Source organism: Citrus sinensis, chromosome 7 (genome assembly GCF_022201045.2).
Source record: "Citrus sinensis cultivar Valencia sweet orange chromosome 7, DVS_A1.0, whole genome shotgun sequence".
Classification (NCBI taxonomy): domain Eukaryota; kingdom Viridiplantae; phylum Streptophyta; class Magnoliopsida; order Sapindales; family Rutaceae; genus Citrus; species Citrus sinensis.
The window spans coordinates 1,558,515-1,576,770 of record NC_068562.1 but is presented as its reverse complement, the minus strand read 5'-3'; the positions used below and the strand labels follow the sequence as shown (position 1 = coordinate 1,576,770).

The 18,256-nt window shown below is 34.0% G+C and overlaps 2 protein-coding genes across 4 annotated transcripts; one reads left to right on the top strand and one right to left on the bottom strand.

The window, feature by feature from the left end:
- Nucleotides 1–1,427: 1,427 nt before the first annotated feature.
- LOC102610635 (NAC domain-containing protein 76-like) lies at nucleotides 1,428–5,892 on the top strand. 3 transcript variants are annotated; one of them, XM_006466857.3, is made up of 4 exons: nucleotides 1,428–1,568; nucleotides 3,496–3,675; nucleotides 3,986–4,257; nucleotides 4,989–5,892. In XM_006466857.3, the coding sequence occupies exons 2-4, from the start codon at nucleotides 3,510–3,512 to the stop codon at nucleotides 5,499–5,501; spliced, it is 951 nt and encodes a 316-aa protein (XP_006466920.1). In that variant the 5' UTR covers nucleotides 1,428–1,568; nucleotides 3,496–3,509; the 3' UTR covers nucleotides 5,502–5,892. The 3 variants fall into 3 exon arrangements, with proteins under 3 accessions (XP_006466920.1, XP_006466919.1, XP_006466921.1); XM_006466856.4 differs by lacking the exon at nucleotides 1,428–1,568 and adding an exon at nucleotides 1,818–2,422; XM_006466858.3 differs by lacking the exon at nucleotides 1,428–1,568 and adding an exon at nucleotides 2,949–3,220.
- A 6,865-nt stretch (nucleotides 5,893–12,757) lies between these two features.
- On the bottom strand, nucleotides 12,758–14,374 carry LOC102611327 (histone H3.3). Its single transcript, XM_006466859.4, has 5 exons — nucleotides 14,196–14,374; nucleotides 14,024–14,100; nucleotides 13,465–13,541; nucleotides 13,250–13,340; nucleotides 12,758–13,131 (listed from the first exon to the last, which is right to left on the bottom strand). The coding sequence occupies exons 2-5, from the start codon at nucleotides 14,093–14,095 to the stop codon at nucleotides 12,961–12,963; spliced, it is 411 nt and encodes a 136-aa protein (XP_006466922.1). The 5' UTR covers nucleotides 14,096–14,100; nucleotides 14,196–14,374; the 3' UTR covers nucleotides 12,758–12,960.
- Nucleotides 14,375–18,256: the final 3,882 nt, after the last annotated feature.

Here is an 18,256-nt window from a genome sequence, read left to right as displayed (position 1 = left end):
CACCAATCAATGACTGACACGTTTCTCCCACTGTGCTCCTAAAAGTACGTTTTTCTTTTTCTTACTGTTTCTTCTCCAAAATACTTGTCGAGATATCATTTCGTATGCCGTAAATGGGAGACCGCTGCTTCCTCCCAGTCCCAGCAGATGCCGATATTTAGCTGCAAATATTTTATAATATGAGTACTTCTTATTAAAATGAAATTGATAGACAGAACATAAAAGAAATTAAAAATGTTAAAAGGTGAAAGATAAGAAAAAAATTCAATTAAAAATTAAAAAGTTACCTTGAATGCATTTTTGCTTCTCAAATACAGTTCAATGAGTATATAACATACGAAAATTAATACCAAGGAGCAATAGTCACCACATTGTAAACAAAATTATAGACATCACTACAATTGACAACTCTACAACGCATACTTAAAATTTCATCACACGCCAAAAAATATAGATTTGTGTATTAATAAAAAAACATAACAATAAAAAAAATTTCTTAACATTTTATCTTTTAATAAGTGTAAATATCTAGTCAAATAACTCTTTTTTTTTTTCATATTTTTCTTAAAGTTTTGGTATGCGGGGCAATAGGTTATTATGAAAGCAATAGGGGGTGAGTGCAATATAGTGGTTTTTCCAGGAGAAAATGGCAATTTATAGTCATATATTAAGGCTAAAAGGACCTTTTGGTAAATCAATAGAAAAAATTAAATGGGAAGCCATACTAGTTTAGCTCGTATGGGACCATATTCATTTATTTACTTGAAGTATTTGAGCAAGGGTTGTAGAAATTGAGCCCTTTTTTTTTTATGAAAGACATAGAATAGCCGAAGTCTAAATTAACTTTTTATTCCTCATATTATCTATATTTGAACAAGGCTGATAAAAAGAAATAACAATAACAACAACACGTTCTTTTGAATGATAACTAAGAAAGTTTTAAATATCTTTTATATTTAACGATTATAAATTTAGTGCTGAACTGATATATACTCAGTATTTTTATAATACTGTACCACATAAATACAAGATTAAGATTATAATTATCTTTACATTCTTATGCAATAATTATTAATTACATCTTTTTGAAAAATTAATAAAAAGGGTGAATTCAGCACTCAATTCAAAGCTTACGCAATTAGTTAGATCCTCTTGCTATATGCAATTTTTTGTTGAATTTTTTACGTGTGTAATTCACAACTTATAAAGTTAGAATAAATTACACATGTGGCAATAATTGAATAACCAAGAAGAGTGAGGGGTGAAAGAGGTTGAATTTACCGCGATGGGAAATAAGGAAATTAAGAACGGAAAGGGAAAGGGCGTATTGTACAGGAAGCGACTGGGGAGTGACGTAAGTGACTGGGGACAACCATAAACCCATGCGCAATCGAGCGGTCCTCACTCCATCCCTCTCCTTTTATAATTTATATTCCCTCCATCTGCTTCTTCTTGACGGAATTTTCTTCTTTCTCTTTCTTGTTTTCGTATCCATTTTCTTCTTCTTCTTCTTCTTCATTTGGTCTATCACGAACCAGTCATTACATATAGCCCGGTTCAAGTCGCAGGTAATTCAGCTTTGACTTGCATGCAACTTAAACTTCTCATTTCACAAACATCTTCATTCTTGATTACGGCATACATAAACCAGCATCGTATCATTTACATTCTTTCTCTACTCGGTTGAGTGTTTTTTTTTTTTGGTTTAAATCTCTTCCATATATTTCGTGTGAGTTTCTGAGAAATATAATTAAGACTTTTTGAAAATAAGGTTTTTCTTTTTTTTTACTCATTTTTCAACACGGGTTCGGGTTTCACTTAATCTTGTTGAGTCAAACAGGCGACCAGAAGAAGACCGTGATTTGGTAAGAGATTGTAGGAACACTTGAATTTTTTTTTTTTTTTTTCAATTCAATGGCAAAACCCTTGAACCTTCATTTTTCCTTCAGTCATTATCATCGTTTCACAAAAAACGACTAGCTAGCGACTCACGTCTACAAGCCCCGCTTACGCCTAAATCTTTTAATTATTAGAATTTTCCTGATTTTTTTTTTTTCATTATGGGAGTACTGTATATATGTAATTAATATCTCTAGCTAGCTCTCTCATTCTCGGAGTCAGAGCAGCACCAAATCACTAACACCTTGACAGTACAACCTCACCTCACCAATTAATCTTTGACTCACTCATTAAAACACAAATACCTTGATTGACAAATAAGCTTACCCAATTTGTGGTGAGCTTGGAGCTCATTTTTATGAGCTTACCCTTTTGAGAAAGAAGCACAAACATTTCTTTCATTTTGGCTCCGCATTTTCTCGAAGAAAGAGGCTCAGTGGTGCCACGGAAATTCTCGACAAACAGACAAAAATGTCAGAGCCCGTTTCTGCAATGGGCAACAAGCTCTCCAGGAGGCTCAAGAGTGCTTTTCTTTTACCTTTGTCTCTTTTTATCATCCTTTCTTTAGCATTTGGCAATTGGCATGCCTTTGATTTAATACAACGGTGTTCTGTTCCTCCTTTTGCCTCCTAAATCTTAACGTTTTTCTCTTTCAAGAAACGCGTGCTAAATTCTCATCACGTCGTCATCCACCTTACAGTGCTTATGCGAGCAATTGTCTTATAATTAAGTATGCGACAACTCAAATTCCAAACAGATGAGATGGATTTAATTATTATATTTCAGTAATTTTCTTCTGAATTTCTTAATTAAAGCGTATTAAGTTATGCATAATTTATATTTTCTAAAAAAGTAAGTTTTGTTTGCTTTTGTTTTAAAGCTTAAAACAATTAATATTAAATTTGTCTCTGGGTATGTGCTACTGATGATTAATAGAAAAAGTTATAGATTAGTTTATATTAATCTAATAATTAATAATAGGATTTGAGCGGAAACCCCGTTCTTGATGCATCATTCCTACCATTCGCCAACAGAAGACAACATCATTAGCACAAACCTCTCGTTGTCCGTTTCTAGAGACCTGCGTACAAAGAGAAGAGAGGTTAAGTTTAGTTCCAACTTCCCCCCCTTGGTTTTTATCAAAAACAAACTCATCTCATCATTTAGTTTTCTTTTCCTTTTCACCTCCTCCTCTTATCATTATTTTTTAATTTTATTTTATTATCCCTAGAAAAATCATTGTGTATGGGTGAAGGTGAAGTTAAATGGGTATTGTTTATAACACGCGCGTATTTTGGTATTTCCTTTCAGAGATGAAACGGTGAGTGTTGCTCACTACCAAAAATAAGTTGATGATTATGCCTGATAACACATGTCACCTTTTACTCGGAGGCCTCATTATTTCTTAATTGAATTTTTTACAATCTCAGCTTTGCCTTTTTAACTTTTTTTCTTTCACTGGTTTTCGATTTCTCTTCTCTAGCTCTTTACATGTTCACATCAGTTCTCTCTTTCTGAGTTCACATCAGCTATGATTTAAAGATGATGAAGTAAATGGTTGCGCGGTTGTTAATTCTAGTGTTGAATTTTATGCAGCACCGATAACAGATATGATGGAGTCAATGGAGTCATATGTCCCACCAGGATTCCGGTTTCATCCGACTGATGAGGAACTCGTTGGATATTATCTGCGGAAGAAGGTTGCATCACAGAAGATCGATCTTGATGTTATCAGAGGCATTGATCTGTACAGGATCGAACCATGGGATCTCCAAGGTACGTTTTTGTTTAGCTGTCACTTCTTCTTATTAGGGTTTCTGTTTGGTGGGTGGATCCATTTGACCTTGGTCTTAATATTCAATGATGCGCATTGCCTACTTAAGTAGTCAACAGACCAAGGTGTATGCAGTAGTTAAGTCTTGTGGAGTCATCAATTCAGGAATGACGTCAAGGCTACTGAACTGGAGTGCTTATGCAAGAGTCACAATAGTAGAGTATACAACCAGAAAATCTATATATATATATATATATATGTATTCTGTTTTGACACATATAAATGATCTGTGCGTATCGTGATTATGAACAGAGAGATGCCGGATCGGGTATGAAGAACAAAATGAATGGTACTTCTTCAGCCACAAAGATAAGAAGTATCCAACGGGAACAAGGACCAACAGAGCCACCATGGCTGGGTTCTGGAAGGCTACTGGCCGAGACAAGGCTGTGTATGATAAATCAAAACTCATTGGCATGAGGAAGACTCTCGTCTTCTACAAAGGAAGAGCCCCAAATGGCCAGAAAACTGACTGGATCATGCATGAATATAGGCTTGAATCTGATGAAAATGGTCCTCCACAGGTAATTAAGCATTATTCTTCTCTCTCTCTCTCTCTCTCTCTCTCTCTTTCAGTTGCTGAGATGTTAAATTAAAATGATGAAATCAAAATTGTCTTCATTATCTTCCACATGGTGGCCTTGAACAGTACCCCTTGACCTAATATGCGCGCGGAACTATCTCTTTCAACTTTTTGTTTCCAATTAAATAAGCGTTCGGAATTCATTAGCTATTATCAGTTTTTGTATACAAATTGCACAGTAACTTTCTTGCATTAGATGTCAAGTACGTGCCTCATAACTTCTCCTTAATTTGGAACTAAATTTTAGTCACATTTAGTTCGGATTGAAATTTGTCAAATTTTAGCTTAATCATAGAAATTAATGACGCTGCTACTGCTTTGCATATTCATAGACCACTATCTGCACTTGCCCTAGAATATATGTTTTCTATAAATTTGGCCTCTTATTAATTAAGGTCAAAAAGTACTAAATAGTAATTCTAAAGCACTTTGAATAGCTTTCTCCCTGTTCCTTTTCGAGCATGGCTTTCTCTCTTCATTCATTTTGTCAAAAGCAAAATTCCATTTTTCTTCTTACTCCTATATCTACCTACTTCTCTTTTATCAAACAGTTTGAAAACTCACAAAAGCAAACTGAAAATAAATGGACTAATTAAAAAGAAATATCACTTTTTCCTTCCAAAATATCATCTTAAATATCTAAATAGACTTTGTTCAATTAAATATTATCAGGAAGAAGGATGGGTTGTTTGCAGAGCATTCAAGAAGCGAGCCACAGGCCACACCAAGAGCATTGACGGCTGGGACTCAAGCTACTTTTATGATGAACCAAGTGGGGTTAGCTCGGTGGTTGATCCCATCGAATATGTGTCAAGGCAGCCCCAGAGTCTATTAGCCCAAAATTTGATGTGCAAGCAGGAGATAGAAGCTGAGAACTTGAGTTTCTTGCAAGCAGCTGATCAGTATTTACAGCTACCTCAGCTGGAGAGCCCATCTCTGCCTATATTAAAGAGGCCAAGCTCAATATCTCTAACATCGGAGAATAGTGCTGAAGAAGAACAGAATAGAGTGAACAATATTAACAACAACAGCAACAACGCTAATAAGAAAGTGACTGATTGGAGGGCATTGGACAAGTTTGTTGCATCTCAACTGAGTCAAGAAGACAGATGTGAAGGAGAGTCAAGCTTCGGAGCACACGACGACAATTCGGACATGGCATTGCTGTTGCTGCAAGAATGGTAGAAATTATTAATGCAGAATGGAAACGGGTTGAATGGATTCTTTTTTCAACCTAGCTCGATGAATATGCATGCATGGATATTTAACTAGTGAATGGCGGGAGCCGGAAGATGAAGAGGTTCTCATTGTTAGTATCATAAATGTGTTTGATTTGATAATACGGATACGTACTATGTTTTTGTAAAATTATGGTGCTGGTGATGAATGAGTGAAAAACTAATTTCTCACTCTTACTCTCGCTCTCGCTCTCAAAATATATGCCGGTTTTCATATTTGTATGTGATGGTATAATCTAAGAATGTAGGTGACGTAGATAGAAGACTGTGTATGTGTTGATACAAGCTGCGCCATAATGATCCTCACCATAATTCATGTAACCTGCTGACTTAAATTATCTGACCCTTTATATATATATGGAGAGAGATATATATATGAGAATCCTCTCTCATGACAGTGCCTTCATTTTTTTTCTCATGCGGACACACTACTAAATCATGTAGTTTAACAGAGTCAGTGCATACATATAATTAAACCATATGACTTTGTAGTAAATTGAACACTAACTTTATTAAATTATATGACTTAATAATGTATTCATATGTACGCACTTGAAAATTAACATTTCTACAAGATATCACTCTTTGTAAATTTGAAGGCTTCATGGGTTTGTAAAGTAAACCTCCCACGATAATCGGTTTTTGTGAAATATTTAGCTTGTAAATTAATGAATAACATGTGAGTGATGCAAGAGATTTATGGCCATTTAGGATAATAAGGTTGATAAGAGTTTAATTATTTTTAAATCATTTGAAAATAAATATTTTTTTTCAAAAAAAAAAAGAATTTCCTTCATTTTATTAATTAAGTGAATGAATTGAGTGGTAGAGAGTTTACTTACCTAACCGGTGGTAGTTACTTATTTTCATTACATATATACACATACACATATACATTCGAAGCTAAATGTAATTTTATTCTCATGTTTATGGTTTTTAAGGCAAACACTAAGTAAGAGATACTTTATTAAATAATGATATATATATTGTTTTGTAGTGTATTTTAATAAAGTAAGGGATCTTTTAGCAACAAGTTAATTTCGAAAATTACAAAATAACCAAGAAAACATATTCTCTACACAGGTTGCATCCGCTAAATATTGAAATATATTGTAATTAGCTAGGATCATAAGTGTGGAAATTGCAGAAAAGTCTCCGGTGCTTGGACAGGATTGCTCATTTTCTATTCACTCACCATCACGTGTATCCTTCGCCCAATCGTGATCAAATTCATTAATTAATACACACATGCAGTCGATAGATAAGAAGCAAATGTTCTTGGAGCATTAAAGCCTCCCTTGGAAATGTCCTCGCTTCCTCATTTTTCCGGTGAATATTGAAGATGAAAAAGATTTTACGATGAAATTAAATTTCTCACGGGAATCTATTCGCCTACAGTCTACAGAGTGCGATATATATATAATAGTTTATAATAGGACCAAAAGAAACGATTTCTATGATTTATTTAAAAGCTGCAGGAACGTGCAACGTCAAACTGAATGTCGGTGGTGCCGATCTTCTGTGTGAGAAGAGTCATAAAACTTCATAATTTAGTAATAAATATACCAACAGTGTATGTTTTAATTTATCCTCCAAGACTGAGGTGACGTCTTAATTATGTGAAACTGTGCATATCGATTGGGATATGAAGATAAAAGAGACATAAATATTACTATACGACGGGTGAAATTCCCTGTTTATGATGTTCTTCTGGACACTAAAATAGTGTAAAGAAGTAGTGTTGGAACTTTTGAGTGCAGCGAATTGTGCATACAGGAATCTCTTTTTGAAGGAATCAATTGTAGTAGTACAGGACCAAAGTATTATGAATAAACAATGAAGGAAAATTGATAGGGTATGATCATGATTCATGGCCGCTCAGCATGGGAGCATCTTGGTGTGCGTTTAGTGGGTCATGGCTTGTCTAGCATGCGCTGCGCACATTGGCTCCTGCTGGGCATGCTTGTCTTTAAGAACATTTACATGTTGACTCTCGTTTTTGTTTTTGTAGCTTCATTTCACATGTCCTCTTATTGCCACACATCACCAAACAAAGGCTATGAGCAACTCAACTAATTTCTTAATAATCAACTCCAATCCGAAAAAGCGGTATCATCTAATACTTTTTCAATATTCTACATGTATACTATTGGACAATATATGTTTCTGCAGAAATGATTGTCTGATTGGACTAGCAGCTAGCTTCATTCATTTTCACACTGTTATCATCTCTACTGTCGATGAACATATATATAGTACTCAAAAAAGCCCTTGTTCATCTGCAGTGACAAGTTCAAGAATTGGCCATTTCTGACCCTCAACCAATGGTATTGCTCAAATGTTCACAAAATGAGCCTATAATTCATCCTTTTTCATGAGCCAACACAAGAAATCTCAACTAAATAATTTATATATGGATGTCCATGTCCTTGGTACAAGTAATAAGCGAAGTATAATGAACCGCCACATTTAAGTCATCCCTAGAATTAGAATGCTGATACGTACCGATGCGTACGAAAAGTCGTTCGCTGTTCTACTGTTATCGTAGGATCTAATGATAAACATGTACTGTTGGACGGAAAAAGGGTTACCAGTTTCAACACTGTTCATTCTGTGGATGCTAAGAGCCTAAGACGCACTATTAGCCGATTCGCGCACTTTCGGGAGAGGAGCTGTATATGCAGCATCTTATCACGTTTTCTATTACTTTTCTTTTGGAGAGGCCGGCCGCTGGCACCATGCCACATTTCTCAGAGACTATTGTCCTTTCCCTACTAATGATTAAGAACATAATTTAGTCATCCTAATGATTACAATTCCCACTCTTCTTTGGGAGGATGAGACACCAAATAAGCCTTGACCTTGCGCCCGAAAACATTAATCACTACTATTATAGAGGTGGTACCTTATAATCCCTTAAGTGCTACCATTTTAATTTACCTAATACATAATTTTTTTTCAATATATAATAATTGTTTTTGCTTCTATTTTCCTGTCAATTAACATTAAAAATTACTAATATCATGGGATCGTTCTTGTGAAATCTAGCTAGTTTCTCCCTCGGAGCAAGCCTTCACAATTCCCAATTGTGCTACAACGTATACTATTATACCAAAATGTACCCTGTTGTTTAATGGGTACCCTGTTTCGAATTCTTTTAAAATTTACCTGAATTTCAATCACGCATGGGAATAGAAAATAATCAATGATTGTTAATTCAATATTTCTTTTTCTCTTTTTGGTTGCTTTTGTTAGAAAAGATGCATGAATATCTAGACGAAGAATATGCATGCTTGATGAGCATAAGAGCTTCACATTTTCATTGTCGATTTCAGGACAGTTGTACAATGCAAAATTGGTGGATGAAGAAGATGTGCATCACCTCATTTGATTAAAAATAAAATTGAAGATGGAAAAGTAGTACCCCTTTTATTCAATTGGACGGGCCACCTGCCGACCCCGAAAAGGAGGAAACGTCATTCTCATCAGGCCGAAGAGAGCCTCGACCAATCACGTTCTGTGAAATGAATGCAACGAAACTCGGTCTTGGTCTAGTTTATAATCACCATTCCCACAAGAAATATTGTTTTCTTTGTTGTGATTGTTGCACGAAATTAAAATAATCTTACACATGCTGTCTCAGGCTTGGTCGGAGGAGATATATATTATGGGCCAACTAAAATCCTCCACGTTAAGAGCTGTGAAGCTTCTACTGGGTGAGACCAGAGTAGAAAGATGAACATGGATGGCAATTAGTACAGTAGTTGACCAAAACAAGCCTCCTTTTGGAGAACAATGATGATAATCATGGCACGCAACAAACCAAGCGCCCTATTCTGTTTTATTTAATTAGCCTTTTTTCATGCAGAGATAAGGTTGAAAAACTAAAAGGAATAAAAATAAATGACCCCCTTCATATTCCCTCCCTCCACTTATCCAATTAATAAATTATACGATGAATTCACATTGAAGAATGTAAATAGAATATGTTATCGCTCATTATTAGGAAGTGAAAACATTCAAAAGCACTCGAATAATCCTCATATTCTGAGTAATTTCATAATTTTTTTGTTTTTTGAAGTAGAAAGCTAGCATTACTTTCATCAATTTAACAACAAACGAAATACAGATCGCAGAAAATATATCCAGACATAATTATGAAATTACATAAAAAATTGGAAATAAAATTGATTAGTGTACATACGAGCCGATTTACACATTACATTTTTATGGATCTTGAGTTGAAACCTTTCAGATTAATTATCATCAAGTTTCAGCAATGCATATATATCATAACAACAATTGGATAGATCATTAACACATACTGAAGAGCATGGAGATAAATCGGTGCTTCCAAGGCTATCGAGGAGATATCATGCATCTCCGCGGCCACAGCAACCGTAGAGCTCGAATAGGGATATTGCTTAGCTCGTTCACAAGATTTTCCACCTCCTGACTTGGCTTCTCCAATTAGTATAATCATATCTACTACATAAACCAATCCAAACCCCATAACATTACAGATATTTGAAACTAAAAAAAAAAATGCTTATTTTCATAACATAATATTGTAAAACTTTAAACCAACACAAATTTGGATGGACCAAGTACTTGTTCGTTAAACAAATGAAGTCTGAAATTTTATTAATTTCATAACTTTCTTAAAATTTATTTGCTTATTTTTTGTAAGTTATGTCTAATTTTCAAATGTTTATATCTGAATAGAAACAATAGATTTTTGTGATGTTTATTTGAATGAAAAAAGACCATATAGGAGAGTATATCTTTATTAAAGACACTTTTATTTCATAAACTGTAAAACATAATCTCTTTTTTATTTTGATTTATAAGAACATAAATGTTAAATAATTATGTTTAAGAATTTTTAATTTATAAAAGAAAACAATAGAACACTTTTTTTGGATATTAAAAACAATAAACAAGTATATCATTTAGACATTTATATTTAGACACATTCAAACTTCCATATCCATTTAGATTTCAGATAAAAATAAATACTACCTATAACCTTTAATAAATATTGATCTACAGAGAGAAAACAACCACCACCACCTAGTTGCTAGGGTGGATAAGACCTCCAAAATATAAGGGTCTATGGAAAAGAAAAAAGGAAACGACCGAAACGAAAAAGAAGAAAGAAAGAAATCTAATGAAGCATGTTGCTTGAATGTCCTATAGAAAGATGACAAAGTGAAACTTCATTAATCATGATTTTGCAAGATTATTGGTTATAGGCCATTCAAACATTTATCATGAATGCTTTTGTTGTCTCCTTATTTCAATGACATTGTTGTAGAAAAAAGCTATATTCTACACTAGACGTGACATTTCTCACGTTTGCATCCATTCATAAATTTATCATATTAGTCGAAACATGCCGAGTCAATCAAATTCAGAGATTGATAGCTCTGTTGGATTTGAAATATCAAAATCATCCAAGATTTACATAGTTATGACATTTTCATTGATAAACTTGCTGGAAAGGGATGTTGTATGTTGAGTGCAAGACGGAAATGGCTTTATATGGCTTACCCTAAAACATGCATTCAATTAAGAGTTGAGCTAAAACCACTTACTTTAAATATGTCATAGTATTAATTTAAAAGTACATTATTCTCTAATTCTCTATTTTCTAAATTCGATCCTTTTTTTTTTTTGCTATGGTGGCTAAACTAAGTTGGAAGTCATGACAGTTGATAGAGAATCGTAGACTTCTAGTCGTTTTAAATTCAAGTAATTTTACATGCTTCTTATTGCAACACTGGTGGTTCTTTTTCTTGAACTATATATAATTTTTAAAGTAATTAAAATCCTTTTTTTAGCACAGTAAATCCTTCATCAAATCATCTTTTGCACCTGAAATATTTTGTTTTAAACACTTTCTGCACCCTTTTTCATTTTTAATTAGTAATTTAAATAACCATTTTCTTTTGATTGTAATTTTACAAAAAGAATTACAAAATATTGCTTAAAACAGTTTTTATAAGGATGTTGGTGGGGTGCCAATAGTCTCATTATGCTGAATTATGCGCGCATGCATAATGTATTGGATAACTAAACCAGCAAGTCCGATAACCTGACCGCGTTACATCGGAGGCCCATAAAGCTAAAGGACCCCGAAAGGCCTTATAACTACATAGATTCTAACACGCCCTGATGAGAAGACGGGGTGTCCCCAGTCCCCTTGATAGAATGAACAATAAAGCAATTGAACTGAAACTGCAGGGGTGCATTGCATATTCAAAAGATAAATTCATCCTCAAGGAACCAAATGCAGAGCTTAGTTATCAGAATCAACAACCAATCATCAATTTGTTTTCACCTACGCAATCCAAATTAACAAAGAGAATCTGGTTACGCACAGCTGTTTCAAATCAAGACCTTCACACATGTTTGCAGGACAATAAAGTGAAGTGTAAGCACCCCAGACCTAAATTCAGAAGAGAAATCAGCATGGCTTGATCACTACATACAAAGAAGATGCATTCAACCTGATAATAAACAGGTTGCTCAACTACCTGCAGATGTCACCCTCACTAAACAAAAGTTTTATGCCTTCAGAATTTAACAGTGTATTCAACAAAGTATTATGAAACACAACATGGCAACCAAGTTTAATGAAAATTAAACAGGAGGTGCAAATTGTAGACAAACATAAAATTCCATTTGGACTGGTTTCTCCTTGGCACTTCCCACAAGGACATAGCAATGATAAGATTACGTGTCTTTAACATTCAAATTAAAATTTAGTACAACTACAAAACATCCAGTAGAGAAGTAGTAGAATATATCTTAATCTGATTGCTTTGAGCGAAATGCATACCGCTATAATTACTACTAAACCTGCCAAAAATAATGGTCCTCACAATAACATCAAACACAGCCTGAGATGCAGCATTGCAGGGACCTTCCACACAAGTACGTTAAGATAATTTTGGAAAAAAAGCAAAATTGGAAGATGAAGAAATATAACTCGTATGTTTATTACAACAATAAGCCAACAAATATATTGTAGGTGCTATAAAAGTAAACAAACAGACGCAAACAGTCAACTCATTCTGCACACACCACTATCAAAATCAAGAGCTCTCTAAGCAACTCTGCAAGCCACAGAAAGTTTCAGTAAGTTGACAAGAAAATATCAGAGCATTCATATTCGAAATAAGTATAAAACACATCAAAGAACAAAATGCATATGACAACATAACAGGGAGAAAATACAATGTACGTCTTTGTCAATGTCGGTCTTTGTCTGTAATAGGGAGCAATTACAGAGTTTCAAGAGTATTTGGTAAGCAAATAGATGTTTGGATTACAGTACCAGAATAAGTCTGAATGTAGAATAAATGAGAATGAAATTAATGAACAACAATCAAAGCACAAAACTACGCCCTTTCTCCACGAATTCGCCTGGCAAGCTGAATGTCCTTTGGCATGATAGTCACCCTCCTGGCATGAATGGCACACAGATTTGTATCTTCAAATAAACCAACAAGGTAGGCCTCTGCAGCTTCCTGAAGTGCAAGAACAGCGTGGCTCTGGAACCTCAAATCCGTCTATGAAAAACAAAGAGAAAATAAAGACGAATTTAATCCCCACATACTGTAACCACTGATGAAACTATTAATATGATGGGGGAAATGTAAAAGAAATGGACTTCGACAAAAGTATTACCTTGAAGTCTTGAGCAATTTCACGAACAAGTCGTTGGAAGGGCAGCTTACGGATCAAAAGCTCAGTGCTTTTCTGATACTTCCGAATTTCACTGTTCATAACACATTGAGATATATCAAAAAATGAATGAAGAATTATTTTCAGGTAAAGCGTACAATTACAAAATGGGGAAGGAAAAAGGAAACTACAGCAATGAAATTCATAAAAATTTATACCGAAGAGCAACAGTTCCTGGGCGGTAACGGTGAGGTTTCTTGACTCCACCAGTGGTAGGTGCAGACTTCCTAGCAGCCTGAATTCAATTGAAAATTAAAGAAACAATTATTGAATGTTAAATTCTAGATACAAAGTATTGTCATTTTCTATTTAACAATCAAGCTCCCAAGATTTCTGATATAATAGAAAGATAGTTTCATAACATATGACTAAAAAACGATCGACTAATCTCATTAGGCTCATACTCATTTCAAAGATTTATTGCGCACTCATATTCAATATAACAATAGAACACAATAAATGTAATGACATAAAAAACCACAATTAGTTTTTGCAAATTCCTGTATGGACGAGAAGGCAAGTAAATAATTCAGGATCAATAGAATCCCCAGAAACCAAGATAATCGCCTTTTTCCGCAAAATTTTAACCTAATGTCAAGAATATTAACGAACAATTGGTCGTAATGTAGATTTGCGAAAGAAACGAGTCTTGAAAAGCTTAAATAATGAAATCAAAAGGCGCGGTAAAAATAAAGATTGGAAAGACGCAACAGATACCTTAGTGGCGAGCTGCTTCCTGGGAGCCTTGCCGCCGGTGGATTTGCGAGCAGTTTGCTTGGTACGAGCCATATCACCTGGAAATTAGATTAACGAGTCAGAATTAGATTGACGCTGAACAGATTTTTAAAGCGAATTGACAAAATCCACGGGTTGAAGTTTGAGCGTCTACCTGGTGCAAACCACAATGAAGACGAAGAGGTTTCCGGGTTCGAATTTTCAAGAAGTTTGACGAGCGTCAAATGTGAGCCGGATTTGGGTTTTATTATGTATAATACTAGGTGCAGGTGGGCACTATTTGGTAGGGTTCCAGGAAATCCAACGGCTGCTAATTTCAATTTGTGTCGTTAACCTGTTGGGTTACTGGTGGACAACCCTCATTTAATTATGTTAATGAAAAACCCATTATTCTAAATCCAACGAATCAAAATGCATGGCTCTTAGTTACGGATTATGTAGCTTTTTGATTGCCTATAAATGCATGCTAATTATGTGATATTCTCCATCAATCATTCAATTGGACACGTTCCGTACTTTAGATTTTACATTAACAGATTACAAGTCTAATCATGTGATTGGCCAACAGCTCTCAGTTTGAGAGTATTTTTTATTTTTCTATTTTTTAAATTAAGTTAACTGATTTTTTTTCTAAAAGGTGGGCCTGCAAGTGGATTTTAAGTAGAAGCTTAGATGGATTTGCTAGCTGGCCCCCATTTTATCTCTCATAGCTCACATATTTAAAATCATAGTTTGACAGGTTTTAAAAAAATATATGTACAATTTGACATAAATGTTTAATTTGTAAGATATAAGAAAAGATTAATAGATTGTTCTAAATTTTTGTAAATCAATTTTGGTTAAGATAAAAAGTGACGGAGAGGGGAAAAAAAAATATAAGTGAATGTAATTAAATTAATTTTTATTCTTGAAAACAACTTTACTTATAGTGGGGTTTTATAAAGATCATGAAGTGGTGCTCTTAGTTATAGAGGCCAGTTTAGTAGACATATTATTGGGCCGATCAAATATTTTTTTTTCCAAGAACTAGGCCCAATTTTCGACTTGGGAACACAGTATGTACTGTTGAATGAAAATTATGTATCATCCTTATCTCAAACCTTCACCCTTCATCTTCATTCGAGTGTAAACGAATGTTTTGGAGCAGGGTATCGAACATTATCACGTGTAGAAGATATTTTGTCTACATTTTTAGATCTTATCTTATAATAATACAAACAAATTTTGTTCATATTCTTCTAGTTTTAGGCGAATTATGTTCAGATTGCGTGTTGTCTTTATTTTACATATGTATCTCAAAATAAAGTCAAAAGGTTAAACTCAAACGCTGGTGGCATTTACTATTAATTATATGATAATATGTGCGAAACTTAGTCTAAACCAACCGAATGAGAAGCTTAACCCTATGTATCCACAAGCTGTCAGTCAATGTTGTACATGTGGTCTGAAATGTCTCCGTACGTTATCAATGTTTATTGGTCACAATCATTACAACTACTCTACCTTTAGAGTTATCAAATGTATATACGTATGCTGATGGGTGGTGGCCATGGTGAAATTTGTAAGAAGGGAGTGGTCGCATGCAGAGTTAAAAACTTGAAAGTTTCGATTGGCGAAAAGTAAAGTAAATGTGGGGACCAAGACCAAGCTGATGCTTTTTAATTATCATGTGCCTTAAAATTTGTATAAATGGTATGAAAATTAAATTTGAACAAAAAAATATGGGTTGATGGGTAAATTCATGGATGGGTCACTATCGTTTGAAAGACACAGTACAATAATTCAATGTTAAATGAACTAGTGTGCCAACTCTTATTTAGCTGGGTTGGTGTAAGCTTTGGGAGGAGGAGGAAGAGGCTGCGACGTGGCTCGATACCTAGTTTATTAGATTTTTAAGATTCTTTTGTGTAGCGCTATCTGTTGATCCACAAGTGGAGAGCTTTTGTGTGAAAGCGGCTGCATGAGCAGGATGCATATGGACAGATGTTTATGATATCATGTATTCATGGTAAGTGGTAGTCGGTTTTGGAATATGTATGTAAAGTAAGTAAAATGACATGTGATGACGTGCGTTTGCTTTAGCACGAGCCCCCACGTCATCGACCTACTAATGATGTAAGCCCTCGAATAAGCCATGCCTGTCCTGGACTTACCTAAATGTCGAAGCTCGGATACTAATTATTATTATTATTATATAAGAAAGGGATTAAAGAAGATGACGATGAGGAAAGAAATTCACAAAAATTGTTAATAGACAGAGTTCAGTCTGCTCTTTTGCAGTCTCAAGCTCTCTCTCGTTTTTATACTTTCTCAGATCTTCTATGAAAATAATCTTTGTGCGTAATTAACGTAAATAAACTGGAAAATACAAGAATTATTAGAGGGCGAGAAATTAATCAGCTGATATACCTTTAATTCCTATATAACCCGGACATCTATGTATGGTCTACTAGATCTTTTAATATGACATTATTACACCATTAGTATTTATACTCATCTTCTTTTTTCACTGTCAATTATTTCAATTACTAAAATTTCTTATAGCAAAAGAGTTAAACCTTGCTCACATGGGGTGCGGTTAAGGAGAGTGGTTTGATTTCTTTATTATATATGATAATCTAATTTTGATTACGGAAACTATAAATTTTACCTAATGAAACATGAAAATTAATGAAATAGTCCAAAAACCCAGTTATGCTTAATGAGTCTCCTATGTTGTTACGCACTCTACTTTAGTCATTTTAATTCTAGTTTTATACAATAATGTTAGATGTAGACCTTGTAGTTACAGTAAATTCCAATTGCCAAACATATATTTCTCTGTCTACCTATGAAGTTCTTCTGATGGTTTTGGTACCTTTAAAGTTAATTGAGAATGAATGAAATATTGTTGCCAATATAGCGCTATATTCACCCACATGTAAGGCGAATATTGAAGGAATTTTTTAAGGCATACGAAATTCAAACTACAAAAGCATTGTTAATTTTTTGATTGCTCTTTCCACCAAACCAAAAACCTAAGAGAATTAACTGCTTCTAGCCAGGAGATTTTGAGATTAACTGAAAAGCATTTGAATTCTGAAAGAGAGAATTAAGAAAGATATATAATAATATGAAAAGTAACATTATATATTTTGAAAAATTGAAGTACATACGGATTCATCTTATTTCTCCTTTTCACCATAATTGTTGCATATTACTAAAAAAGAAAAAAATTGAAAGAATCAAAAGGATTCGAACTTCATTTGAAATCTTTTTTTCTTTTTAAATGAACCTTGGCTATCGAGATAACTTTATTGAAAGTAAAGAATAATACACTCATATCATAGAGACATAGTGGGCCTTAGATAACTGCAATAACAAAAGAAAAATAAAAAATATAGACAGCAAAATAACAAAAGAAAAAGTAGAAAAAAAAAACAAACTTCAGAAAAATGATAACTAGAAGTCCATTGGTATCATTAGAAAGAAATCTAAAAATTTTTAGTGACAAATTATCCCATCAAATGAAAGCAGCGCACTCTAATTCTAGATTTTACCAAACAATAATTAGTGGCTGATTTTAGCTTTATTTGAAATGTGCACACAGAATCCGTAACAAACTAAAATGAATTTGCTGAGATTGGGTCGTACAATTTAAGTCTCTTTATTTTCTTCACTCAAAATATTTTAGAGAAGGGATCAAGAAGAAGGCATATTAGTTGATTCGTGGCCATCTTTTTTTTTTTTTCACTTGTCCCAAAAGTTGTCGCGCACGACATGACCTAAAGTTCTTCTTCCGTTCGGAAACGTGTGCCAGTAATGTGTAAACTCAACTACAGTTCTCTCAAAGCACAACTTATTAGCCGTGGATGGTTTTATTCCTTGCAAAAAACAGCAGCTTCCGGGAACAATAACTTTATCACAAAGTAAAATTGTTTCTGTCTATCTGTATCCAATTTGGTTTTGTTTAGAAAATATTAATGTATATGTTAAAAGTCTCTAAAATTTAATACATAACCAATGTTATTTATGTTGCTGAGATTATAATAATTATGCGCCAGTGAAGAAAGCGATTGTCTGTCGTACGTTACAGCTATCAATACACACGTTTTACTGCTGAATTTACAGTTCAGATATCTTATATTTTGTTCTTTAATTTTTTTCCTTTAATCTGCATATCTCCTCAACCAAGTTATTTTTTTCCCTTCATTTTCCATATATTCAATCAACAAG

What these genes read in the sequence shown, in the direction of transcription:
- LOC102611327 (XM_006466859.4), bottom strand. Translation starts at nt 14,095, where the DNA reads ATGGCTCGTACCAAGCAAACTGCTCGCAAATCCACCGGCGGCAAGGCT. An exon ending in GGAAGCAGCTCGCCACTAAG is followed by an intron (nt 13,542 to 14,023) that starts GTATCTGTTGCG and finishes AATTGAATTCAG; the next exon opens with GCTGCTAGGAAGTCTGCACC. An exon ending in AAATTGCTCAAGACTTCAAG is followed by an intron (nt 13,132 to 13,249) that starts GTAATACTTTTG and finishes TGTTTTTCATAG; the next exon opens with ACGGATTTGAGGTTCCAGAG.
- LOC102610635 (XM_006466856.4), top strand. Translation starts at nt 2,371, where the DNA reads ATGTCAGAGCCCGTTTCTGCAATGGGCAACAAGCTCTCCAGGAGGCTC. An exon ending in GCTCTCCAGGAGGCTCAAGA is followed by an intron (nt 2,423 to 3,495) that starts GTGCTTTTCTTT and finishes AATTTTATGCAG; the next exon opens with CACCGATAACAGATATGATG. An exon ending in ATGAAAATGGTCCTCCACAG is followed by an intron (nt 4,258 to 4,988) that starts GTAATTAAGCAT and finishes AAATATTATCAG; the next exon opens with GAAGAAGGATGGGTTGTTTG.